A 27260-nucleotide genomic window follows, 5' to 3' on the forward strand; every position below is an offset into this window, starting at 1 on the left:
TGATAATAATTAAAATGTTAATAAAATATAATAATAATAATAATAATAATAATAATAATAATAATAATAATAATAATAATAATAATAATAATTTCTCTTTTTTTCCCTCTTTTTTAAAATCTACTTTACCAGCAAATTGCCTGCTGGAAATTCAAACACCAACCCTTCAGAGCAGAGTTTTGGTCACTTCAGGCAGAGATTCAGCTGCTCCAAGTGTTCCAGTGCCACAGGGCTGGGTAAAGCTTCCCACAGTGGCACAATCCTGTTTTCCCTCCCTGCCACAAGTGTTGCCCATCAACAGCAAATCCCACAGAAGGATTGCAAAAGCCACTTCCTCCCACATGGGGTGTGCCCTGACCTGTGTGAACAGAATAAAGAACGTGAAAATGCAAAGCAGAGAGCAGGGGGAGTCCTGAGTCAGCATTTCCCTGTGCTCTGCTTTCTCCTCTCAGGTGATGATTGTTTGGGATAAAGTTTGTTTGAAATTTAAATTATGAACCTTGAGGCAGCGTTCTGTGAAATGGAAATCTTTTCAGAGATAAAGGTTGTACACTTTTGTTATAAAAATAAGTTCAGAGATTATGATGTCAGGCTTTCAGGCATCACTCTTGTTGCTCACAATGTGTGAAAATGTATTCATTTATTTTCCAAATGAGCCTCACTTTGATGATTTCATAAATGTGCCTTTTGTGATTAAAATGGTGTGGTGGGGTTATTTAAATGCTGTAAAATCTGTGTATTTCTCCTGGCTCAGAGAAAAGTTCCACTGGAATTTGTTAATTCCCAGCTGAACTGGGCAGGATCTCTCTCTGGGTAACAGGAATCACTTCAGGAGGGGAGCACATGACCAAACTTGTCTCCCTCAATCACCTTATTTGTGCTCCTCACACCTCCCTCGACAGGACTGCTCTGCTCTGGGCCTGTTGGGACAGGTGCCATGAGAATTCCTCAGACTCTGAAGAAATATTTGCACAAACAGCAAATATTGTGGTCTGTTCCCCAGAAGTGCCACAGAACCAGAACCCCAGGCTGGATTGGGTTGGACGGGACCTTAAATCCCATCCCAGGGAATTCCTTCCCAATATCCCACCCAAACAGTGCCCAGCAAGGTCAGCCCTGAACTCTGGGAAGAGGAGGAATTGTGACTTGTGCCACCATTATCCCATCCTTATTTTCCTTTTTGCTCAGTTTGGGTTTGAGGAACAAGTGTAAACTAGAAATAAATAGAAATAAATAAATACAGAAATAGGTATTTTATATATATAGATAGAATATAAACAAATATTTTGTTGGGAACCTCCCAGGCTGCTCTGGGAGGTTCCCAACAAAATATTTATTTATATTCTATCTATATATCTAAAATATAGATATTTTAGATATCTAGGTGGAGCAGTTTCTGCCTCTGGATGCATCAGGCTCCTCCAGGAAATCTTACAAAGAAGGATCACCATTTTACTATCAAGAAGGTACATTTGAAATTAAACCCCTTTGGTTTAATTTATTCAGGAACGTACATTTTTCCCCCTTTGGTTTAATTTATCCATTCCCTCTGTGGACAAATCTTAAAAATGGGGAGTGAAGGGAATATAAATTCTAAGATTTGAATATTATACTGTCAGGAGGAAAATGAGGGAAAATTTAGCTGGGTTTGGGTGATGAGTGGGTGAAGGGAATGGTGTTCTCTGGAGCAGGGAGGGAACTGCATCAAAAAAGGGGGAGAAACTCCTTCAGGTGTGGGGAGGAACTGCTGGCAGGTGGGAAAACATCCTCCAAAGAGGGAGGAAACTGCCTCCAGGTTGGAATGGGAATTGCCTCCAGGCTGGGATAAGAACATTCTCCATCTGGGGAGGAAAACAGCCCCAGGGTGTGAGAAAAACTGCCTCGAGGCAGGGAGAAGAGTTTACAGAAAACAGGGTCCAAGAATGGAGAGCAATTCCTTCCAGGTAATAAACCAGTCTCTAAATAGGGAGGGCAATGCCTCCAAACAGGGAGCAGAAGAGAGTTCAGGGAAGGATGGGAACGGCCCCAGGGAGGGGAAGAGCCTTCAGAAAAACTGCTTCCAGGCAGGGAAATGATCATCTGGGAGGGAAATATCCCCTAGGCAGGGAAATCTCCTCTAGGTGGAGAATTATCATTGGGGCAGGGAAATAGCTTCTAGGTAGGGAAATATCCTCCAGGTAGGGAAAAATCATTGGGGCAAGGAAATATCCCCCAGGTAAGGCAATATCATCTGGGAGGGAAATCTCCCCTGGGCAGGGAAATATCCTCCAGGCAGAGAAATATCCTCTGGGCAGGGAAATCTCCACTAGGAAGAGAAATATCTTCCGGGTAGGGAAATATCCTCCAGGAAAGAAAACATCACTTAGGTAAGGAATTATCCCCTCGGTAAGGAAATATCCTCTAAGTAAGGAAACATCTCCTCCGTAAGGAAACATCCCCGGGACAGGGAAACATCCCCTAGTTAAGGAACTGTCCCCCCACTTCAGGAATTATCCCCTCCGTCAGGAAACATCCCCTAGTGAAGGAATTATCCCCCAGTTCAGGAGCTCTCCCCCGGTTCAGGAAACATCCCTTCGGTAAGGAAATGTCCCCCATTTAAGGAGCTCTCCCCCGGTTCAGGAATTATCCCCCAGTTGAGGAACTCTCGCCTCAGTAAGGAATTACACCCCAGTGCAGGAGCTCTCGCTAGGTTCAGGAGCTCTCCCCTCGGTAAGGAATTATCCCCTAGCTCAGGAATTATCCCCCAGTTTCGGAGCTCTCCCCCAGTTCAGGAGCTGTCCCCGTTCAGAGCTCTCCTCAGGCCGGGCAGTCCCCGCTCGGTGCCCGCAGTTCCGGGCGCGGCCCGCAGGGGGCGCGCGGGGCGGGCGGCGCAGGCGCGCAGGGCGGCGGCCGCGGGCGGCGGCGGCAGCGGGGCCGCAGCGAGCGGGGCCCGGCCCGGCCCGTCCCGACCCCCGCCCGGCGCCTCCCCGCGCCCCGAGCGGCCCCGCCGAGCCCCGAGCGGCCCCGCCGAGCCATGGCGGCGCGGCCGGGCGGGTGAGCAGCGACACCGCGGCGGCCCGGCCGGCCCCGATGCGGAGCGGCCGCCATGCAGCCGCCGCCGCAGCCCTACGAGTTCCTGGGCGAGGAGAACGGCCCGAAATGGCGCGGCCTCTTCGTGCCCGCCCTGCGCAAGGTCAGTCCCGGCGCCGAGCGGCGGCACCTGCTCCGAGCCGGCCCCGCGGCCCCGCCCTGCCCCGGGGCAGCGCCCCGAGCCCCCCGCGGCTCCCTCAGCGCCGCCGGCGCCGCTCCGGGCCGGGGATGCTGCGGGCTGAGGGAGCGGCGGGAGCCGCGGCTGCTGCTCGGGCACCTGCGCTCGCTGGAGTTCGCTCTGCGCTTTCACTGGGGCTCTCGCTTCCAGAGGCTGGTGTCCCGGCTTGGCTTGGCTTGGCTTGGCTTGGCTTGGAGGGGATCTTAAATCTCATCTCGTTCTAACTGCCTGAAATGGCAGGGACACCTTGCACTGACACCAAGCCCTGTCCAGCCTGGCCTTGGGCACTGCCAGGGATCCAGAGGCGGCCACAGCTGCTCTGGGCACCCTGATAGCGTTGCTGATGTGCAGGGGAATGGCATCCCTCATCCCTTCCTTCAACCCTTCCTTCATGCTTTCCTTCACCCCTTCCTTTATCCCATCATTTAACCCTTCCTTCATCCTTTCATCTCCTCTTCTTCCCTTCCTTCATCTTGCCTTCACCCCTTCCTTCATCCCTTCCTTCGTCCCCTCCTTCACCACTTCCTTCATGCTTTCCTTCATCCCCTCCTTCATCTCCATCCCTTCCTTCATCCCTTTTTTTATCCCTTTCTTCATCCCATCCTTCACCCCCTTCCTTCATCCCTTCTTCCATGCTTTCCTTCATCCCCTCCTTCACCCCTTCCTTCATCCCTTCATCTCCTCTTCTTCCCTTCCTTCATCTCTCCTTCATCCCCTCCTTCACCCCTTTATTTTCCCCTTCCTTTATCCCTCCATCCCTCCTCCATCCCCTCCCAGGTGTTTCTCCTGACCCTTCCCAGGTTCCCTCCCCGCGCTGTCGCTGCCCCTCGGGTGACACCTGTGACAGGGCCACCTGTGCTGCAGGAGCAGCCACCCTGTGGCACATCCACCAGTGCACGCTGAGAGGGGGAACCACGCAGGAGGTGAATCTGGGATTTTGGGATGTGTTTGCACAGCAGGGAATCTCCAGCCCACTCCCCTTTTACCCCCAGTATTGTAAAGAAGTGTTAAATGAGGCTGGAGGGAGCAGTGCCCTGCTGTGGTTTCCAAAAGTTGAGGGTTATTCCATAGTTCTGACCATCATTATCTGCTGATTTGGTGCTGCCACACAAACACTTTAGGCAATGGTGAGTTGTTTGTCTCTCTTTCCCCCAGAACAGATGTAGTGATGCTGTTGGATAATGATTCTGTGTTATTTTTTCAATAGAATAAAAGATTTGCATTTGTTTTGGGTGCCTGTCTAAGTAGTCTTGTGGCTGGCATAGAAACCACTAATTGCCTGTCTGAAGAATCCTGGATTTTCTGCTCTTCACCCTAAAATCTCCTCCTGATGGAAGCTGCTTTCCAGTGCCCTAGAGAATGCCAGGCTGCTCTTTTGCTGCTCTCTCTGGAGCCTGACCTGAAGCAGCCCCTGAGCCCCAGCCAGCGCCTGCCCAAACGTGAGCCACAGCTGCAGAAATGTTCCCTTAAAATTGAGAGGTGCTTTCATCACCCTCAGGCACAAATGCAGCAAAAGTTGTTGGGTCCGTGCTGCTTTACCAGTTCTGTTTGTGCGTTTGGTTTTGGTGAAACAAGCAGAGGGAGCAGGGTTGCGATGCCAGTGAGTGCCTGTAAAAATGTGTATTTGCTTTCAGCCGGGTTTTTGCTACCTGGGAAAGTTCCTTGTGTGCAGGACCCACCCTGGAGCATGAGGCAATCTGGCTGTAATGTGAATTTCTGCTGTGAGCACGCTGGATCAGTGAGTCAACCCAAAATTGTATCGTTGTCAGCCTGCTGGGGAAGCACATCGGTGTTAGTTAGCACTTTTAAAAGATACTCTTTAATAAGAACAAGCACTGCAGATCTTAAAATGGGCAGGAATTATCGAAAATAACTATTCCATCATTCCTAGGGGAGCTGAAGAACTGGCACTGAATCCAGAGTGTGAAATCCTCACATTTTCTGTTAATTTCCTAATTCATTAAACATCCTCACTGCCTTTTTTACAGGTAGTTAAAAATCCACTTGCTGGCCAGCTGAGATGGGATTTCTCCAAGCAGGTTGCTTTGTGATGAAAACTTTAAATAAACTTTAGTATTTTTAAAGTTAAAAACAACTGGAATAAAGGAGTCTTTTTAACTCCTACCTTGTGTTTTTAATACACTGTGCATTATTTCCCATTCCTGAAAAAATTCCCATTATTTTCCTTTAAATGATCACTGCTTGAAGAAGAGAAACAGAAAGCACAAAAAGAAGATAAATTCTGGTTTGCTTTGTGCATGTTAAAGTGGAAAAAAGATTTAATTCTAAAATGCCCAAAGATGTGGAGCTGGATAAGGAGCCCATGCAGTTCGCTAACAATAAAGAATATTTCTTTGTAATTTGGATTTTAAGTCCAGAACATGCTTTGAAGAGCTCCAATCTCTTTGTTATGCACTCAGCAAGTTTAAGGTAACTTCTTTGTATCAAACCACTTTCAAACTCTTGCTTTGCTTCAATTCTCTGCAGTGGACACTTAAAAATGGTCCAACACATCAGTTCTTACTTTAATACATGAAAAGAAATAGGATAATCTGTTTTTTGAACAATATTTTATATGCATTTATACTCTTTAAGATGAGTAGAGAGTGCCAAATTTTACCTTTTTAGGAAAAACCCAAAGCTAAATGGTGAAACATCTTTAAACCAGGTTTTATATATTTTTATGCCCACATTCCTTAGCACTGGCACCTGTGGATCCTGTAAGTTGGGAAATTATCAGCAGTTTGATGTATTTGCCTCTGTTCCAGCTGGAGATGGATGAGCACATCCTTGCTCTAAACCACTTTATTTCTGTATTTTCTGCTGCTGCTTTGCTGGAAATGCAGCAGGGAGTGATATAAAACTTGATATAAAATCCTTTCAAAGTGAATGAATCAGAAGAAAACATTATTTTGGTGTGATCACTGAGGTTTGGTGACCTGAGCTGCTGTTTGGAGCAGGTAAATCACCCCAAAAAGATCCTGATAAAGGTTTTAACCTGGCAGCTGGTTTTGGTTTTGGTTTGATTTTGGTTTTGGTTTTTGTTTGTTTTTCGGTGTTTGGGTTGGTTTTGCTTTCTTTGGCCTTTGCTGGGGGAGATGTCAAAGGGTGAAACCCTTTTCTAAAGCTGAGTTTTGGGTTTGAGATCACCTTTCCTTTAGCTCCAGTGCCACAGCTGGTTCTTGCTGAATTCCAGATGGAACTGAGTTATTCAGAGCTATTTTACAGGTGGAGACTGGGATTCCAGTCCTCTGTGAATTATTGAATGGGATTCCATTCAATAATGGGAATTATTTTGGGAATTATGTTGCAGGTTGGTACTGGGATCCCAATCCTGTGGGAATTATTGAATGGGATCCCAGTCCTGTGTGAATTATTAAAAGGGATTCTAGTTCTGTGTGAATTATTTTGCAGGTTGATACTGGGATTCCAGTCCTGCATTAATTATTTTAGGGGTTGATACTGGGATTTCAGTACTGTGGGAATTATTGAATGAGATTCCAATCCTGTATTAATTATCTTGCAGATTGATACTGGGATTTCAGTCCTGTGGGAATTATTTTGGAGGTTGAGACTGGGATTCCAGTCCTTTATGAGTTATTGACTGGGATTCCAGTCCTGAATTTATTATTTTACAGGTTAATATTGGGATTCCTGTACGAGTTATTTTACAGTTTGAGACTGGGATTCCAGTCCTCTGTGAATTATTGAATGGGATTCCAGTTCTGTGTGAATTATTTTGCAAATTGATACTGGGATTTCAGTCCTGTGGGAATTATTTTGCAGGTTAATACTGGGATTCCAGTCCTGTATGAGTTATTTTACTGGTTGAGACTGGGATTCCAGTCCTCTGTGCATTACTGACTGGGATTCCAGTCCTGTGGGAATTATTTTGCAAATTGATACTGGGATTCCAGTCCTGCATTAATTATTTTAGAGGTTGATGCTGGGATTTCAGTTCTGTGGGAATTATTGAATGAGATTTCAGTCCTGTGTGAGTTATTTTACAGGTTAATAATGGGATTTCAGTCCTGTATTAATTATTTTGAAGGTTGATACTGGGATTCCGATACTGTATGAGTTATTTTACAGGTTGATACTGGGATTCCAGTTCTGTATGAGTTATTTTACAGGTTGATACTGGGATTTCAGACCTCTGTGAATTACTGAATTGGATTCCAGTCCTGTGGGAATTATTGAGTGGGATTCCAGTCCTGTGGGAGTTATTTCACAGTTTGAGACTGGGATTTCAGTCCTGTATGAATTATTTTACAGGTGATACTGGGATTCCAGTCCTGTGGCAATTATTTTAAAGGTTGAGACTGGGATTTCAATTCTGTATGAATTATTGAATGGGATTCCAGTCCTGTGTGAGTTATTTTGCAGGTTAATACTGGGATTTCAGCCCTGTATGAATTATTCTGCAGTTTATACTGGGATTTCAATCCTGTGTGAATTATTAAATGGTATTCCAGTTGTATGGGAATTATTTTACAGGTTGATACTGGGATCCCAGTCCTGTAGGAATTATTTTACAGTTTGAGACTGGGATTTCAGTCCTGTATGAATTATTAAATGGGATTCCAGTTCTGTGTGAATTATTTTACAGTTTGTTGCTGGGATTTCACTCCTGTATGAATTATTGACTGGAATTCTAATCCTGAATAAATTTTTTTGCAAGTTGATACTGGGATTTCAGTCCTGTAGGAATTATTGAATGGGATTCCAGTCCTGTGTGAATTATTTTTCATGTTGATACTGGGATCCCAGTCCTGTAGGAATTATTGAAGGGATTCCAGTCCTGTATGAATTATTTTTCATGTTCAGACTGAGATTTCAATGCTGTGGGAATTACTGAAGGGATTCCAGTCCTGTGTGAGCTGTTTTGCAGGCTGATACTGGGATCCCAGTTCTGTAGGAATTATTGAATGGGATCCCAGTCCTGTGGCAATTCCAGAGGCAGCAGCTGAGTGTGTCACTCCCTCCAGCCCACTGGAGGTCCCAGTTTAACATCCTGGATCTGAGTTGCATAAAAGGATTTTGGGAATTGTAGTTGAAAAATTCACTTGTACCAAATACCTGCCATTGGTACCTGGAATAAATTTCTGTTCCTTTTATTTTCTTTTCCTGTTCTTTCTGGAATGTGACCTAAAGCAGCCCCTAAACACCAACCAGCATCTGCCCAAATGTGAGGCACAGCTGCTAAAGGATTCCCTTGGAACAGATTTATAAGGCCAGAAAAAAAAAAACAGAAAAAAACCCAAGAAAGGCCAGAAAAAAACCCCAGAGAATTAGAGTGTAAATTTGAAAACAGTGAGGAGTGTGAGGAATTTATAGATAGGGATTTTTTCACCTTACAATATTCCTGTGTGTCCTGAGCTTACGTTTAACAAGGGCTGGAGGGACAGGAGCCAGGGAGTTGCTGCCAGTGCCAGAGGGCAGGGATGGGTGGGACATTGGGAACTGGGAATTCCTGGATCCCTGGCAGTGCCCGAGGCCAGGCTGGGCACTGGGACACCCTGGGACAGTGGAAGTGTCCCTGCCATGGCAGGGGTGGCACTGGGTGGGGTTAAATCCAACCCAAAGCAAATTAGGATTTGTGTCCACTGGCCAATTCAAAATGTATTTCTGTCAACAAGGGCTCTGTGTTCAGCTGCTTTGCTCTTTGATTTTTCTGAACAAATTTCAGGAGCATCTCCCAGGGATTCTTGTTGTGGGTTTTCTCCCTGCCCCACACACAGTCAAACCCCACAGGCACCACATGTTGGGATAATCCTGGCTCTGGGCACTATTTGCATTTTCTAAAACAATTCCACCATTGCTCTGGACCACTCATCAAATTTCTAGAGCATGACTAAAGGGTTTATTCTTAGCAAGTGTTGCATAGACAGATATAAAGAACCATTTTGAGGACTTTTTTTGAGTTTACATTAGTTCAGTGCTTCTGTATTTTTAAACGTGTGGGAGTGTCTCTGTTGTGATGTGTGAGGTTGGGGTTGAGGTCAGGAGGTGCAGGGTGTCCAGCTTTATTCCATGCATGTTTTCATGGCAGGACCAGGCTCCCCTTGGGAATTATTTAATGTATTTTAGCCTCATTATAATTCATTGTTATTTAAAGCATTTTAATATCATTAGCGTCTATTATTATTTAATGCATTATAATTCCAACAGGAATGTTGCTTGTTAAAAGAAATAGTTACATTTAGGTTTGAAATCTTTTGTTAAAAGAAATAGTTACATTTAGGTTTGAAATCTCTCAGGTCATTTAGCTTCTAATAAATACATTTATTTGAGCTCAGAAGCCTGGACCTTTGCAGACTGCAGTTGCTCCAAACATGAATTTGAGTGACCTGGGCTAGTGGGAGGTGTCCCTGCCCATGGCAAGGATTTGGAATGTGATGGGTTTAATGATCCCTTCCAACCCAAACCAGTCTGGGATTTTATGGATGCATCAGCCTGGTCCTTTTATTTAAATTTATTATTTTCATGCTGTTTTTCATTGTAGCAAAGTTCCTGACACAGGAATCTGTGGCTGGCAAACAGTAGCAGGAGAGTTGTGAGCTGAAGGTGGATTTTAGCTCCCAGGTGCTCACTGGGGTTTCATTGGCAGCTCCAGCAGAAGGAACATTTCCCACCTGCGTTGTTCACATGGGAATTGGTGTTTGCCTTGGCTTGGGGAGCAGCACAGGAGTTAAAAACCCCCAGAGCCCTTGGCTGCTGGGATTCACCTCCCTGTGGTGCTTTGTGCCCCAGCCCCAAGGGTGTGTGCTGTTCCCACCGTCTCATCTCTCACCTCCTGCAGTGTCCCCTGCCCACCTCCCCCTGCTCTCCTGCTTCCAGCCCTGTCCTTGCCCACTGCACCCTTATCTAATCAGCTCCAGAGGAGCTGTGCAGTCTGGGATTTGCTTTTCTAATGACCTCACTGACTGCCTCTGTGCCAGCCTTTCCCATCAGTGCTTCCTGAGGTTACTCATGTGCAAAACCTGATTTTCCTGCACCCAGGGCTGTGACCGTGCTCACAGGGGTCCCAGGAAGAGATGAGGATCTGACTCCGTGTTTCAGAAGGCTGATTTATTACTTTATGATACTATATTATATTAAAAGTATATGATATATTAAAACTATACTAAATAGTTTTAATAGAAGAAATAATAATAATAGAATAGAATAAAGTTACTAGGATAGAAAAAAGGATTTCATCAGAAGGCTTGAGAGGAAGGGAAGGAATGATAATAAAATCTTGTGACTGACCAAGAGTCTGATCCTGCTGACTGTGATTGGCCATTAATTAAAAACAACCACAGAGACCAATCACAGACCCACCTGTTGCATTCCACAGCAGCAAATAAATATTTTGTTATTTGTTAACATTTTGTTCCTGAGGTCTCTCAGCTTCTCAGGAGAAAAAAATCCTGAGGAAAGGATTTTCCATAAAATGTGTCTGTGACACACAGCCCTGCTCTCCTGACTTTTAATGTCACCTCAGTGACCACGTGGGGCATGGGGAAATCACTCTGAGGGCCTTCAGTGTCTCCAGATTATTGGAATTGTTCCCTGGCACGGGTGCCCAGAGCAGCTGGGGCTGCCCCTGGATCCCTGCAGTGTCCGAGGGATGGTTTTTGGAGCAGCCTGGGATGTGTCAGGTGTCCCTCCATGGCAGGGCTGGGACGAGATGGGATTTGAGCTCCTTTCCAACCCAAACCACCCTGGGATTCAGGCTGCAGGTTGGAATAATTCACTGTGCCTCTCTGAACCGCGCTCCTTGGGAAGGGTGGGTGTGAAAAGTGGGGCCGGGGAGCCCCTGAGTGCTGAATTCAGAGCCCAGAGCAGCTCCCGGCTCCCTGTGAGGAGTCCTGGGAGGGCTGGGAGTGTCAGGGTTTGCTGGAACCTGAAGTGCAGGGAGCTCTCAGAGCTTTGGGCCTGTGAGCAAAGATCAGAATTAAACCCAGGGTTTGGTCTGAGACCTTGGGAAAGGCTCCCAAACTGAGCAGCCACGAGTGAGAATGTGGATTTGTAGTTTAAAGCAGAGACACATTAAGTTCAGTGGAAGAAAGTTTCAAGTTTAGAGTTTAAGATATAGAAATAAAAGCAGTTCCAGAGGTAAACAAGGAGTTTAGAATGCAGCACTGTGGGTTTGTGTGCCACAACAGGAGTGGCTAAGAAAGCTCACACTGTAGCATGGGTCCATAGGATGAAATGTTTAAGGATTGGGTGAAAAACATAAATATCCTTGTTGGTGGTGTTTTATTATCAATAAATCATTAAAATCTTGTAACTGAGGGTCTTGTGACCTTCTGAGCCATGCAGTGAAGATGTGAGCCCAACTCACCCTTCCTGTACAAGATAAGAAAATAAATCACAAAATGTAAAATCTCAGAGGTTCCATCTCTAGCTCACTCCAAACCCCTTCAGAAATGCCCCAAGTGTTCATTCAGATGAGGGCACGGCCACCTCGAGGTGTTTCCCTCCCCTGTCACTGCCAGAGGCCGTGCTGGGCTCCGTCAGCCTTTATCTCCATTTCAGCAAAGCATTCTGTGCATGGATCAATTCCAAACACTTCATTTTCCATCAGGTTTGAAGATTAAAATGTGTGTATATATATATATATGTAGTTTGTGGACATGTAAACAAACCCCCATTTTAGCTTCTCCTTGACTCTGTATAAAAGAAAACAATAATTAATTGGAGAAAGAAGAATTTGTGTGTATTTGTGTCATTTTAAATGTTTGGGGTTTTTTTCTGTAGGCACCAAGCAGCTTTCCCAGGAGATTTTAGGACAGCCTTGGATGCTGTTTCAGAGTCAGATCCTGTCTGTACCACCCATCATTCCTGCTTTAATTCACCCTCCCCTCAACTAGAATATACTGTAGGAGAAGATTATTTAAATAGCTAAAGATGGAAAAAAAATCACATTTCCACCAAAGTGGTGGAGCAAGATAATTTTTAATACCCCTGTACAGTTGAGGAATAATTTTATTTTGCTAACCATGTTTCAGTAAAAAAGCCAAATGCTGTATGTAGATAAAAATTCTCTTTTACTTAAGGGACTGCTTTATGCTGTTCCTCTCTCAGCATGTTTAAGTCTGATTTAAGAAAGACAGGCCAGCCAGAAATTGCTGTGCTGGAAATAAAATAAGAAATCAGTGTTTTTATTTTTAAAAAGTTGACAGTTCATTTTTATTGGGGATTTCTCTTCAAGTATTTAAATCTTTGCGGTTCTTTCTAAAGAATAATGCTTGAAAATTGGGAATATCAGTGCTGTCCCCTTTCAATGAATAATGGAGCTTTTAAGTTGCTTCACTTGGTTCCCTTCTTCCTCTGGAACATCATCCAGATGAGGGGTTAAAAATGCCTTTGGAGCAGATGTTTTGTGTTTCTTGTGGTCAGGGTTATCTTTAGGAGAGAAAATATAAGAAGGAATTAAAACACTGATTTAAAAAAAAATTAAATTAAAAAAATCAATTTAAATTAGAAACTTCCTGTTCTGAAATCTCAGGTAACTCTGGAATTCCATTTTCTGAAAATGTAGTTTTGAATATGAGTAGAAAACCGGGATATTTTTAGCAAATATTTCAGGAAGATGAATCCATGTTTTTGTGGTGGAATGTGCTGCTGCAGACTCAATGTGCACATCATGGATTTGGGAATTTTCTGTTCTTGGGGGTTTTTAAATGAAAAATCTCTTGTTTTGCTCAAGTGCTCTCTGTGGAACAGCTGGAGCTTTCTGGATGTGTTTTCACTATCCAAATAATCTATTAAGTAAAAATATATTTAGGTGTTGCAGCCCAGCTGTTGGTTTGTCTCAGAAAAGGCTAAAAAGAACTTCCTTGCCAATCTCTATTTTTCTCTATTTTTCCCTCAGTTTTTTGTCATTTCAAATGAAACCCTTTGATAATTTATTTTCTACTCTGAACTTCTGCATTTCCTGAAGTCTGAGATCCAGAATTCCTGTGAATTCAAAATCCTGAATTCAATCCTGAATTCAAAATTAACCCATTATATTGGTTAAACAATTAAATAAATAAATAAGATCAGGTTGTTTCTAGTTTTAATACCATTTATCTCCATGAAAAGTTTTCATCCTCATCCTTTCTGAACAGACTCCTTGCTCTGAGGATTAATCATATCTCACTGAGAAGGAATTTTGAGGAGAAGCTTTTGAGGATTTTCATCAAATGCACTTTGGAAGGGTGGGAGAATGGAGAAAAGCTGAGAAGCAAGAGAAGGAGCAGTTTAGGAATTTCAATGTAAAATAAAATTATGTCCCCCAGAAAGGCCTTAAGGCCTTAAGTTTAAATGCCACCCTTGTTTAATTTCTTCTTATTGGAACAACTTAGACTAAACCTGTGTAAGTTACTCTAAAAATTAGTTATTTCTGCTAATTCTAATCTCTCTTTAATGACTCCAGACACTGCTGTTTCAGAGATTAAATAGGTTAAAAATCTGTTTTCTGTGCTCCCTTCTGCTCAGACCTTGCAGCAGAGCTGTGGCTCATCAGTGCAGCACCTTGTGGGTTTTAAAGGGTATTTTGACCCTTAAAAGAAACAATTCCCAGCCAGAATTCAGCCTGTGTTTATTTTGTTCCATGCCAGTTGATGTAGCTGTGCTCACATACTGCAGTGTGAAGCAGGGATCAGTGCACGTCCCTTCTGTGAGTTCCATCCCCAGGAGCTCCTCCTGCTTTTTTCCATGCTCTGAGGGTTCATCAGCCTCTCCTTGCTTTTCCAGTCCCCTCAGTCAAGATTTGGAGAGTTCTCTGAAGAATAAATGTTCTCTCCTTGATCCAGTGGCATCTCATTGGATCAGCTGGTGCCCAGCTTTTATTGCAGCATTTTTGTATTGCTCTAAGAAACATTGTCTTGAGATGAAATTGTTTTTTTCTCCTCAGCATTTATGTCAAAATGACTTCTCTGGAAGGCAGGGAGTGCAGAAGCACCTCTGGGAGCTTTCAGGATGCTGCAGACTCATTTCAAGAGGCAGCTGAGCTTCCAAATCCCCTGGGGAGAGTTGTCTGAAGCAGGAGATGTTGGGCTTTGCTGTTGGCTTTGCTCCTTTTGAAGGAAAATTGACTCCAGGACTTAGAGAGGGTCATAGAGGTGATTTGGGGGATGGAGCAGAAATGAGGGAAGGCTGGGAGAGCTGGGAATGTTCATCCTGGAGAGGAGAAGGCTCCAGGGAGAGCTCAGAGCCCCTGGCAGGGCCTGAAGGGACAGAAGTTGTTGCTGTTGGTGCCATCCAGGTTCAGGAATTGATCAAATCCTCACATTTTAGAGAGGAAAAAACAGCTAGGGTTTAATTAAACCCACAGAATTTAGGAGCTGTTCCACAAGATAGAACTGAAAACCAGGAAGGATGGGCACTGGGAGAGCTGGAAAGAAGGGAATTGGATCCAAGGGTGAGGCAATTCCAGGAATTCTGGGCAGGAGTTACCACCCAGGAGCCAAAATTGTTCAAAAATGCACCTCTGCTAGGGAACAGGATAACTGGGAATGTTCCCCTGGAGAAGGGAGGGATTCAGGGGGATCTGAGTGCCCCTGGCAGGGCCTGAAGGGCTCCAGGAGAGCTGCAGAGGGACTGGGGACAAGGCATGGAGGGACAGGAGCCAGGGAATGGCTGCCAGTGCCAGAGGGCAGGGATGGGTGGGAGATTGGGAATTGGGAATTCCTGGCTGGGCTGGGATTGCCAGAGCAGCTGTGGCTGCCCCTGGATCCCTGGCAGTGCCCAAGGCCAGGCTGGGCACTGGGGCACCCTGGGACAGTGGGAGGTGTCCCTGCCATGGCAGGGGTGGAATAGGACAATGTTTAAGGTCCCTCCTAATCCAGGATTCCATGGTTTTGTTCCTAAAGTGAAGCTGAGATTCCTGGCACTGTTTGAGGAGGGCTCTGTGCTCCTCTGCTGCTCCTCAGCCTCATGCACACCCGTGTGCTCCCAAGGAGGTTCAGGGGATGTGCTGCTGGTGAAAGTTTGTGCCATGAGCTGGTCACATCTGGGAACTGCACTAAGGTACAAATAAAATCGTTTTTGTGCAGTGAAGTCTGAAATGAGTGACTGGAGGGAGGAGAACAGCTCTGGTCAGGGAATGGGAGCTCCCATCTTCTCCTGATCCTCCTCCTCCTCCTCTCCTGTTGCTGTTCGTGTCAGTTCTGTGCAGCACCATTGAGGGTTCACTGTGGGACAGAATTTCCTTGGGTTTCCCTGCTGGGCCCTGCTCCTGCTGCAGTGCTGCTCTGGGACACGTGGCAGGGCCTGAGCCAGCGCTTCCTGCTTTGCCATTGTTGTGGGAATTAAACTCTCGTGTTCAGGAAGAGCACAAAATGCCCTGGCTATTGTTGGAAACCTGCTGTCTTAAGGAGGAGCTTTCAAGGAGTGGGTTTGGTTTTCTTGAAGGTTTTTTTCCTTACTTTCTTTCTTTCAGGTTCTTGTGGCAGCTGGGAATCAGTTGTGTAAAGCAGAGATTTGTGTGTGAGGCACAGAAGGCAAAATTGGGTTTACAGGGCTATAAAATAACTTTATAACAAAAAAAAATAACTTAATAACTGGGCAGCTGGATCCAAGGTCACAGAGGGCAGGGGTAGGTGGGAATTGGGAATTCTTGGCTGGGGAGCCCTGGAATAGAATTCCCAGAGCAGCTGTGGCTGCCCCTGGATCCCTGGCAGTGCCCAGGGCCAGGCTGGACAGGGCTGGGAGCGCCCTGGGACAGTGGGAGGTGTCTCTGTCGTGGCAGGAGAGGAACAGGATGATCTTGAAGGTCCTTTCAAACCCAAACCATTCTGGGATTCTCCTTGATTTGGAGGAAGCCCTCAGAGCCCCCCAGTTTTTGGGAGCTGCTCCCTGGGCTTTGGAAGGGGCTGTGCCTTTATTTCAGAGCACCAGAATTCAACCCAGAGGTGTTTCTGTCTTGTCCCAAGGAGCTGCCACCCCACTTGTCCTGTGAATACCAATGTGAGTGTGCCAATGTGAGTGTGCCACATGAGTTTTTGGAGGTGATTTACATGGGATTTGTATGGGGAGAGGAGGGAATTTCCCTGGATTGTCTTCCTCACAAATCTGTTGGATCAGTTTGAGATCTGGTGAGCACTTTCCTGACTCAGAGGCTGCCAGGGAAAACTGAGCATGGGGACCAACTCCTGAGTGCTTTATTTGCTTTTTAAGGTGGGATGGTTTGTCTGGGGGGATTTTTAGTAGCACAAGAGCCCTGCTGACCCAGGATGAGTTCATTGTGGCCCTTCCTGTATGGGCACACGCTGACTTTGCCTGGTTTGGGTGTTCTGGTCTAGTTTAGCCTGGGGAACCAAAGCTGGGATTTATCCCCATGAAGTGAGATGAGAGGAATTATCCTGCCTTGCCTTGGAGAGAGGTGGGAAGCAGCTTTCCCTTGCCCTTCCCTGGTGGGTCTGGGCTGTTCTCTGCTCAGTGCCCCAGGCAGGGTGAGCTGCTGCAGGCAGTGACTCCATCACTCATTTATTCATCACATTTTTAGGGTTGGTAACGTCAGAGCAGTTACTCACCCAGGCCATGAGTAACTCACAGGTGCCCACAGGGAAGGTTTCACTCCAGTGCTGGCAGAAATTGCCCTGCCTTGGCACTCCTCCCTCCATCATGGCAAACACAGAGTCTGGGATTCCACAGAGCTGCCAGCTTGGCAGGAATAGCAATTACCTCCTTAACTCCAGAGGAAAACTTGTGAGAAATATGAAAAATGTGTGAATTTGCAGCACTGCAATCCAGAGCTATCCTGCTTTTGCTGGGATTCATTTTTAGGCCCAACTTTCCATGAAAAAAATCTAATTTGTGATATTTGCTGGGTCCCCAGGATGAAGGAGGAAATGATGAATCTGACTCCGTGTTCTTAGAAGGCTAAGTTATTATGATATGATAAGTTATATGAGATACGATATTATATATGAAATTATATATGGTATATTGTACTATATTACATATTGTATTATATTATATTATATTATATTATATTATATTATATTATATTATATTATATTATATTATATTATATTATATTACTAAAGAATAGAGACAGATACAGACAGAAGGCTACAAAGAATGATAATGAAAACTCCTGACTCCTTCCAGAGTCCCAGCACAGCCTGACCCTGATTGGTCATTAAGTTAAAACAATTCACATAAAACCAATGGAACAATCACCTGTTGGTAAACAATCTCCACCCTCATTCCAAAGCAGCAAAACACAGGAGAAGCAATGAGATAATGTTGTTTTGATTTTTCTCTGAGGCTTCTCAGTTTCCCAGGAGAAGAACCCTGTGCAGAGAGGATTTTTCAGACACTATGATGGTGACACCGATTCTCTGAATTGCTCTGGCCAGGTGCAGCAGCAGGTTCACCCCAACCTGTCAGCCAAGGAGGATTCCCTGTACTACATTGAGGAGCTGATCCTGCAGCTGCTGAACAAGCTGTGCATCGCCCAGCCACGCACCGTGCAGGACGTGGAGGTAGGAGTGGGGCTCAGGAGCCAGGCTGGGCTCTGCAGTCCCTGACATTGCTGGGGATGGTTTGGGCTGCAAGCACACAGGGCTGAATTTGCAGGGGGCCCAGCATGGAGGAGGAAATGATGAATCACACTCCATGTTCTTAGAAGGCTAATTTATTATATTATGTGATATTATGTGATATTATATTATATTATGTGATATTATGTGATATTATGTGATATGATATGATATGATATATTATATTATATTATAGTATAGTATATTATAGTATATTATAGTATATTATAGTATATTACAGTATAGTATGTTATAGTATATTATAGTATATTATAGTATATTATAGTATATTACAGTATAGTACATTACAGTATAGTATATTACAGTATAGTATATTATAGTATATTATAGTGTATTATATTATAGTATATTATAGTGTATTATATTATGGTATATATTAAACTAAATAATACGGAAAGGATACAGACAGAAGGCTTAACAAGAATGATAAGGAAATCTCCTGTCACTCTCGTCCAGAGTCTGACACGGCTGGCTGCTATTGGTCATTAAGTTAAAATAATTCACTTGAAACCAATCAAACAATGACCACAATCTCCAGACCACATTCCAAAGCAGCAAAACACAGGAGAAGCAATCAGATAATTCTTGTTGTTATTTTTCTCTGAGGCTTCTCAGCTTCCCAGGAGAAAAACCCTGGCAAGGGGATTCATCAGACAATGTGACAGTGACACTCAGAGCTTCCTGCCATGGCTTTGTGGCTGCCCCCGGATCCCTGGCAGTGCCCAAGGCCAGGCTGGATGGGTTTGGAGCAGCCTGGCATGGTGGAGGGTGTCCCATGGCAGGGATTGGAACTGGATGAGCTTCAATGTCCCTTCCAACCCAAACTATTCTGGGATTCTCTGATTCTATTTAGATTTTTAAAGCAAATTTAACTGGAAAATCATTTTTTTACCCAGTGCTTTGGGATGGAAATTGTGGGAATTTTTCCTCGTGGAATGTGGGGAATTGAAAATCTACAATTAGGATTTGGGAGGGAAGCTGCCCAGTCCTGCTCCATTCCCAGCCCAGGAGCTGCTTTATCTACACCTGTAGTTTAGAGAATCTGAGCTTGGAGCTGCTGTAAATTCCTCCTGTAAATACAAAATGCTTCCAAGAATTTTCTGCTGTTGAATCCACAATGAAGCTAAGATTTTTTCCCACTTTTTTGACATCAATATGCAAGAAACAAATTTAAATATTTCAATGAAAGATTATTGTTGTCAGCCCTGGGTTGTGCAGCTGAGGGAATAGAGTTGGATGTTCCTGGGACTTTACTGAGCTCACTGAGGCTCTTGTATTATTGCAGCTGTCAGCTTTTGTGTCATCATTCCAAAATGAGGGTTTCATGGAGTCTGGAGAGACAAAATGCTTCCATGTGGCTGTGCCCCAATGGAGCTTTGTAGAGCTTTAATTTTACATCAATCTGCAGGTCCAGGATTTTCAGCCTCATCCAGAATGATGTCTTTGTATGGGATTCTCTATGTGGAATTTTAAAAAATTACATATATATATATATAAGAATATAAATTATATGAGTGTGACAATTATTATATGTGTGTATTAATATAAATTATTTATGTGTGTCTTGGAATGAAAGAAAATTTTATATATAGGTAAATGTACATAATTATATATTTTAATATATGTATGTATTTTTTAACATTATATATATGTATGACATGTATATATTTATTTTAATCATATATATTTATAAATAATTATTTATATGTGTATATGTATGTATATGTAATTGCCCAAAGGGTTTTAGATTTTTATTAGATGCCCTTTATTCAACATTAATTATTAATTTATGGGAATTTTTAATACTGATGCATGAAGATTATTATATCACTAAATTAAAAGCAAAATGTAGTAGTTCCTTAAGAGCTCTTGGGATTGGATCTGCTCCTCAGCTGTTTTTAGCTGTAAAGGGAAACCATGAGAGCTGTGATCTCTGAAGTTTATCCTCAGATATTTACACAACAGCCTGCAGCTAATGGAACTGTTTGTCCAAGATGTTGTCCTTAAGTATTTGCCAGATCGAGGTTTAAAAATCTCCAATTAAAAATGTTTTATAAATAGAAGCAGCCCTTCAAATGGTTCCTGAAGGAACAGAGGGAAGCAGTGTTGGAGCACAGCAGGTTTGTGTTGGGTTGGATATTGGGGAGGAACTCCTGGCTGGGATGGAATTCCCAGAGCCTGGCACAGTGGGAGGTGGCACTGGATGGGATTTAACTCCCTTCCAACCCAAACCAGTCTGGAACTCCATGATTTTAAGCTGGAGAATGGCTGAATGCCACCTGAGCTGCATTTTTGGGAGGACCCGAAGGAAGGGTCATTTGTGACTCCAGGAGGGAATGTCACCCTGTGTCACCCTGTGTCACCCTGGGGGCTGATCAGAAAGCTGGGCATTAAATGGACCCTGCAAAGGTTTAAAGCTGCCTCTAAGAAAATCTGCTTCTCTGTTAGGTTATGGAATATGTGCAAAAGTCTTTCAATCAAAGGGACACAAATATTTCACCATTTTTTCCCAGCTCTTCCTTCAGCTTTTCGTTCCTGCCATAAACTTGATCTGATGTAGGGCAAATTACACTATTTTCTGAAACAGCAACAATATCAGTTTGGGGTTTTTTGTAGGCTGTAAACTGTTCAGGACTTCCTGATGGTGTTTGTATTTTGGGATCCTGGTCTCACCCAATAGTCTGGGTTGGAAGGGATCTTGAAAACCATCCATATCCAACTCCTACCATGGCAGGAACATCTCCCACTGGAAGTGGAGACTGAAACCTCCCTGCTGCTCTTGAAAAGATCACAGATTTTAGGAGATTGGAAGGATTCTTGGTGCTCGGGAAGGGAGCTTGTTCAGCATTGCTGAAAGAGAGAAGCCAGGTTGGGTAAGGAGAGAACAATTAGGAGAAGGTGTTGCAAGCACTGAGGAGGAGGATAATTGCCTGTCCTGGAGGGGAAGTAATTTGCTGTGCTGTTGTGTTTAAACCTCCCTGGTGGCTGTGGCTGGGCTCAGGGCTGTGTGTGTTTCAGGAGCGGGTTCAGAAGACGTTTCCCCACCCCATAGACAAGTGGGCCATCGCTGACGCTCAGTCGGCCATCGAGAAACGGAAAAGGAGGAACCCCCTCCTGCTCCCTGTGGACAAAATCCATCCCTTACTGAAGGTACCTCTCACCTTTCCTGCCCCCCAGCATCACCTTTCATGTATTTCTTTAATTTGTATGAAATTAAAAAGTTTTTCTCCTTGGCAGAGGTAGTAAAGAATCACCATAAATCTGAATTTATTGCAGTGTGTAGTGAAAGTAAACCCTTAAATTCATCATCAAGACATCAGTGTGTTAATCCATTACTCTACTTTGAAATAGGATTAGTTAGTTTTTAACATAAACAAAACTCAAATATATCCCTACTTCAGCAGGGCTGCTTTGATGCCTTTATTTGTTTCAAAATGCTGCAGAAGCCAAAATAGAAGAAGAGGGAACAGCAGATCCTGTTCCTTGTGTACTGTCAAACCAAGATGTGGCAGTGTCCTTTCAGTCCCTGCTGAATGTCACTGCTGCCTCAGGTTTAAAAATCAAGCGACCTGCAGAGGTGTTTCCAGCTGTTGAGAAAACTTTATTGGAGCATTGGCAGAAATTAAAGCACTTTTCAGGTCTCCTTGCTGTGCTCACTTACACAACATCTCAGTTCCTGAGGGTTAATGAGAGGGGGAGGGATGTCAAGAGAGGAAACAGCATTAAATAAGATCTTCCTAAACACCACTGGTGAAATCTGGTGCAGAAGTGTGAAATCAGGCCCAGAATCTGATTTTTAGAGGATGCACCAACACACAATGAGAATGAGTCTGCCTTGTTCAAATGCACAGAGTCAGCTGCATTCACTGGCAGGTGAAAAGCTGCAGGGTGCAAGCTGTGCAGGACATGGAACACATTCCCAAGGATATGTCCTACATTCATCCTGGGTTTTGTCTCTTCAGACTTCCATTATTAAAGTTCCATTATTTTATGGAGTGCTGAGTGATCAGTTGCTGTGGCAGTGGAGGAGATGATCTTTAAGGTCCCTTCCCACCTAAACCATTCCATGATTCCTTGAAAGTGAAACCTACTCTGTTCTCAAGAGTCCACACTGGGGTCAGAGTCCTGCAATAAGCACAGACAGAGATGGAAATTTAAATACAGAATAATTCCACTGGAGTCCCTTCCTTAAATGAATTCTATTTTTAGAGGAGGGATTATTTCAAGTTCTGTAGCTTTTCCTCTCTTAACTGCAAAATAACACAAGTATTTACAAGCATCTCCTTCCAGGCAGATATTCCAATTTCCATTTGATGTCTCAGCCCTGGGTGTTCCATTACTGTAAATTATCACCACAGCCAAAATCCATTTCAGTAGAAAATTCAATGTGTTTACTGTCATTCTAGATGAATTTCTGGAATAAATTCCATTTGTTTTCTCTTGTTTTCACTTTGCAGGAGGTCCTGGGCTACAAGGTGGATTACCATGTCTCTCTCTATATCGTGGCTGTCTTGGAATACATCTCAGCTGACATTTTAAAGCTGGCTGGAAATTATGTGTTCAATATCCGACACTTTGAGATCTCCCAGCAGGACATTAAAGTATCCATGTGTGCTGATAAGGTAAGGGCTTGGGATTCAAACAGTATTTAGAGGTGATTTGTTCCATTTGATTTGGTCTGGAAGGTGTGTTCAGAGGAGGATCAGAGGGAGAGCCTGCTTTTACTCAAAGGCAGAGCTTCTCTCCATGTTCATGGCAGATCTCTCATGGCAAAAATTCAAGTCAAAGGCAGAGCTTCTCTCCGTGTTCATGCCAGATCTGTCACAGCAGAAATTTAAGTTGAGCCTGCATAAATTTTGGAGCAGCAGGAGCCTTTACAAGCTTAAGGCCAGAAATTGATGTTGTCCTTCATTTCTCTGCTGTCACACCCTCCTGATGTCACTTTGTCATGGCAGCTCTCCTTCCTAACACAGAAAAGACCTTTAGTTTTCATGCCCATTAAAATGAGAAACATTTTTGTTCGGTTTTATCTTCAGCAGGAGGTTTTGTCCAAGGCTTATGCAAGATTCCTTGTTTTCCACGTTGATTCTGCATGAATTGTAACTTGTTTTCTAGGTCGTGCTCACTTCCAAGGGGGAAAATGGCTTTGGCAAGTGCTGCAGCCTCCTGCTGCCAAAGTTGAAATATTACTCCCTTGTGAAAGTGAACACAGCAAGGATTGTATTAAAAACTCCAAGGATTTCTCTGAACACATTGAAATAGCTGAGCTGGGGCCACGTGTGAAGGCCTGGCTGGGTGTAATTTCTGCATTTCTTTGGCAGGTTTTGATGGACATGTTTGATCAGGATGAGATTGGCTTGGTTTCTCTGTGTGAGGATGAGCCCTCTTCTTCTGGGGAGCTCAACTACTACGACCTGGTGAGAAATGAGATTGCGGAGGAGAGGCAGTACCTGAGGGAGCTCAACCTGATCATCAAAGTATTTCGGGAGGCTTTTCTGTCCAACAGGAGACTCTTCACACCTCATGTGAGTCCTTCATTGATCAGCAGTGCTAATTGCTCCATTAGCAGCCAGAACTTACCCGTTTTGCATTTACTGTGTGGGAGGTGAAGTCAAATTTGATTTATTGGCTGTCAGTGAATAATGAGAGTTGGCTGTGTGTGAAATCCAGTGGGGGAATTGCCATTAATGGGAATGGAGCTTAATGGGCACAATTCCCTGTCAGATCCAGCAGCAGCTGGATTATTTTGGTCATTTAGGTAATAATTTCACTTCTGCTTAAGACATAAATTAAGTCATCTACCTGCGTGTGCAGTGAATGCTTGAACTGACATTTACAGGCTGCCCCTTATCTGGAGAAATTCCAATTAAAGCAGCCTTGGCTGTGGATTCTCTACCTGTGAAGGGAACCTCTGTTTGAGAAATGATTGAAATATTTGATTGAAATTGTCCTTGTGGCAAGTTCTGTTCTCAGGAGGAGTAAGGAGGGATTGATTCTCCCTTCCTGTGGGCAGGGAGAAGGGGACAGAAGCTGAACTGGGATTTGTAGGTGGTACCAGCAGGTTCAAAAGAGGAAGCAGGAGCCATTCCCATCCCAGCTGGGTGTGGAAGTCCTTAGGAGCTGATGGAATTGTGCAGATGTGGGGGTAGAATTCCAGTGAAGATGATGGGAGCAGAAGGGAGCCTTGTTTGGAGCTGAGGAATATTCTTTTGGGAATGGGAATGGGAAATTTCAGGATTTGATGTTCCCACAAGAGGGTTCCCATGCTCTGGGCACTGCCTGGAGGTCAGTGGGAGGCTGGGGCAGAGAAATTCCAGAGCAGGGAATTCAGAGGGGGAATCCAAGACACTGAACTGGGGAAGGGGCTCCTCATGGAGTGTGGGGAATGGAAAATCCACAATTAGGATTTGGGAAGGAAGCTGCCAAGTCCTGCTCCATTCCCAGCCCTGGAGCTGCTTTAGCTGCACCTGTGGTTTGGAGCTGCTGTAAATCACCTCTGGAATAAATCAGCTCCTTCCTGCTGTGTTGGAGGGGACAGGGAGGAGCAGGGAGGACCAGGAATGCTTTTCCAGCAGCTCCTGGGAAGGATGCTCTGAAATTGGGCAGGGTTGGATGTGCTCAGGGAAGCCTGGAGGGCTGGGAACACCACAGAGCTTCACTTTTCCTGCTTTCTGTTGGTTCCTCTCTGTTGGAACCCTGGGCACTGAGAATTTCAGACTTTCTCTGCTGCCAGGCTCTGACCCCCAGGAGAACACTGCACTGACCTGAGGCCCTGGAGAAGCTTCCAGAATGGAATGACAGAACTGGGATTGTGGTTGGGGAGTTTGGATAGAAGTGTGTGATATCACAGGGTGGGAAACTTAGAGTTTGGGGGTTTAGAATACAGTAATATACATAAAACAAGATGGAGGTTTGAGGGTGGAGGCTGCTCCTTCTTCTTCACCTTCTTCCCTATGGGTTTGGGTGGTTTTGTATAATTGGATAAAAAAGTCCCCATTGCAGCCATGGGTGGTTGGTTATTGGATAAAAGTGAAAATAATTGAGGTGTCATTTCTTAATTGGGCAGTTTATCCTTAAAAGGCCTTGTAGAGAGAGATGGGGCTCCATTTTTAGTTTGTTGGAGTGAAGTGCTGCAGAACTCAGGGTTTGTGAGACTGTAACAGAGATAGGAACTAACAAACATCTGAGTCCAAACACAAAATTCCATCTAGCACATTTAATCCCAACCTTGGCAAAAAAGAAGTTAAGACTCAACACCTCTCCATTTACCTCCTGGTTCAGAAAAAACCCACTCCAATGTTTTCATGCTCCAAATAAATGATCCCAGGCAGGACTCAGCCCTGTTTTGTGCTTGCAGGACATTGATGTGATATTCAGCAACATCTCAGACATCCACGAGCTGACAGTGAAGCTTTTGGGCCTGATTGAGGACACTGTGGAAATGACAGATGAAAGCAGCCCTCACCCCCTGGCTGGCAGCTGCTTTGAGGACCTGGCAGAGGTTTGGTGTTTCATTTGGTTGGTTTAGGGGGTTTTTATGTTTGTTTTTATTAAATCACTCAAATTGGGTGTAGTGGTTTTGTGACGGTGTTCACAGGGGTTCTTGGATGAGGGAAGAGACGAGGATCTGACTCCATGTTTCAGAAGGCTGATTTATTATTTTATGATATATATTATATTAAAACTATACTCAAAGAATAGAAGAAAGGATTTCATCAGAAGGCTAGCTAGGAATAGGAAAAGAAACAATGATAACAAAGGCTTGGGGCTTGGACAGAGTCCGAGCCAGCTGACTGTGACTGGCCATTAATTACAAACATCCACATGAGACCAATCCCAGATGCACCTGTTGCATCCCACAGCAGCAGATAATCAATGTTTACATTTTGTTCCTGAGGTTTCTCAGCTTCTCAGGAGAAAAATATCTTAAGGATTCTTCAGAAAATATTGTGGCTCCATGGTTTTGGTTCACCAGTTTGAGATTTGGCCAGCTTTGAGATTTCCTGACCAATGCACCCAGGAGTGTGGAGGGTTCAGTGCTGCCCAATCCCAGCACCCATTTCCTGCTGGGAGGGAAGATCGGGAGAAAGGCAAAGCTCAAAACCTTAAAAGGGTCTAAAGAAAACTTTTTTAACAGTAACTAAAAGAAAGAGTGATAATAATCACAACAAAACCTTCAGAGCACTTCTCCTCCCCCACAAGCTTTTCTTTCCCACTGACAATGTGAAGAAACAAAATGAGTGAATGGCAAATTTTTGGTTTTATCTGAAAATTATGATGTTTATCTTAAAAATTAAAGTTTTTATTTATGTTTTATTTTTTTTTTCTATTTATAACAATTAAACTTTTATATTAAGTTTGAATTTTGCTTTTATATATCTTCCATTTTTAAGATCTGAGGCTTGCATGGACACCCCAGCACCACCTGGAGAATAGTTACATTTTTGTGGCTATAGAAAATAGTGATTTTTGGGCACAGGTGCCACTCATTTAGGAATAGACCATAAAGATAAAGTTTTCTTGGCATTGCTTCAATAACCACTCACATAGGAAAGTCCAGCTGACCAAGTCTTAGCAGTTATTGAAGCATAATTGCTTTGTAATGATAAGGAGAAGTGTTTGATCAATGGATTAAAGCAGTTATGATATTAAAACTATTTTAAAAAAACCTTAAATTTGAAATAGTGCAGCATTATCCTGGAAAAAAATCTGATTTTATTGCAAAAGCTGCTCTGAGTCATCCAGTGCCTTAATGGAAACAAATCCTTTTCAGTGAGTGAAAATCTCATCTGATTTTTCATTCACTGAAAAACTTGAAGAGGAAATGAAGTCCAGATTATTTTTCCAAGCTTTTTATGAAGGTAATATATTTGAATTTATGAATTCAGTTAGTATGGGGCAAGACCTGCTCAGTAAGTGAGCTGTTGGTGTGATCATCTCACGGGGTGAGATCATCTTTGTGTCGGTGTTTGCAGAAGGAATCATTAAAGGGAGATAGCAGAGTGAAGTGTTTATTTGCTCTGCTTATCTCCCTGCCAGCATTGTTCATTTAGTGTTGCCATTAAAAAGGTCCTTCAACTTCTTGGGAAGGATAATTAAAACCAAACAAGCCTTGCAAGCTGGAATCTTCCTGCTTTGTCTGTTTTTTTCTGCATCAGCTCCCTGGAAGGTTTCAAAACATAAATATTGTCGTGGTTTTGAGATAAGGAAGTGTGGGGGAAATAAAACATTGGTTTTGCGTATGGGAAAAATAAAATATTTTTTGCTGGTGTGGAGGAAACTCAGAAACACCCAGAAGTGGGAGATGGATGGTTGAGGACAGGGCAGAAAGTTTCTGAAGGGGTCTTCTCAGGGCAGCTGATGGAACAAGGGGTTGTCAGTAGGTTGTAAATTTATTTTCTGCTGTTTGTGTTTCCATAAGAGGAGTTTTAAGTATCCAGAAGGGAATAAAGGTGGGAGCAGTGCACACA

At 43.9% G+C, this 27260-nt stretch overlaps 1 protein-coding gene across 1 annotated transcript in view; it reads left to right on the top strand.

Moving 5' to 3' along the window:
• Window positions 1-2964: 2964 nt before the first annotated feature.
• Window positions 2965-27260, top strand: part of SOS2 (SOS Ras/Rho guanine nucleotide exchange factor 2) — a 52548-nt gene continuing 28252 nt past the window's right edge. Inside the window, exons 1-6 of the mRNA XM_058806333.1 lie at window positions 2965-3172; window positions 17587-17712; window positions 20809-20940; window positions 22248-22412; window positions 23112-23315; window positions 25148-25291. Of these exons, the coding sequence (XP_058662316.1) occupies window positions 3086-3172; window positions 17587-17712; window positions 20809-20940; window positions 22248-22412; window positions 23112-23315; window positions 25148-25291 (858 nt within the window). The 5' untranslated portion in view covers window positions 2965-3085. The remainder of the gene's footprint in view (window positions 3173-17586; window positions 17713-20808; window positions 20941-22247; window positions 22413-23111; window positions 23316-25147; window positions 25292-27260) is intronic.

The sequence above is a fragment of the Ammospiza caudacuta genome, chromosome 6, assembly GCF_027887145.1.
Source record: "Ammospiza caudacuta isolate bAmmCau1 chromosome 6, bAmmCau1.pri, whole genome shotgun sequence".
In the NCBI taxonomy this organism is placed as follows: Eukaryota; Metazoa; Chordata; class Aves; order Passeriformes; family Passerellidae; genus Ammospiza; species Ammospiza caudacuta.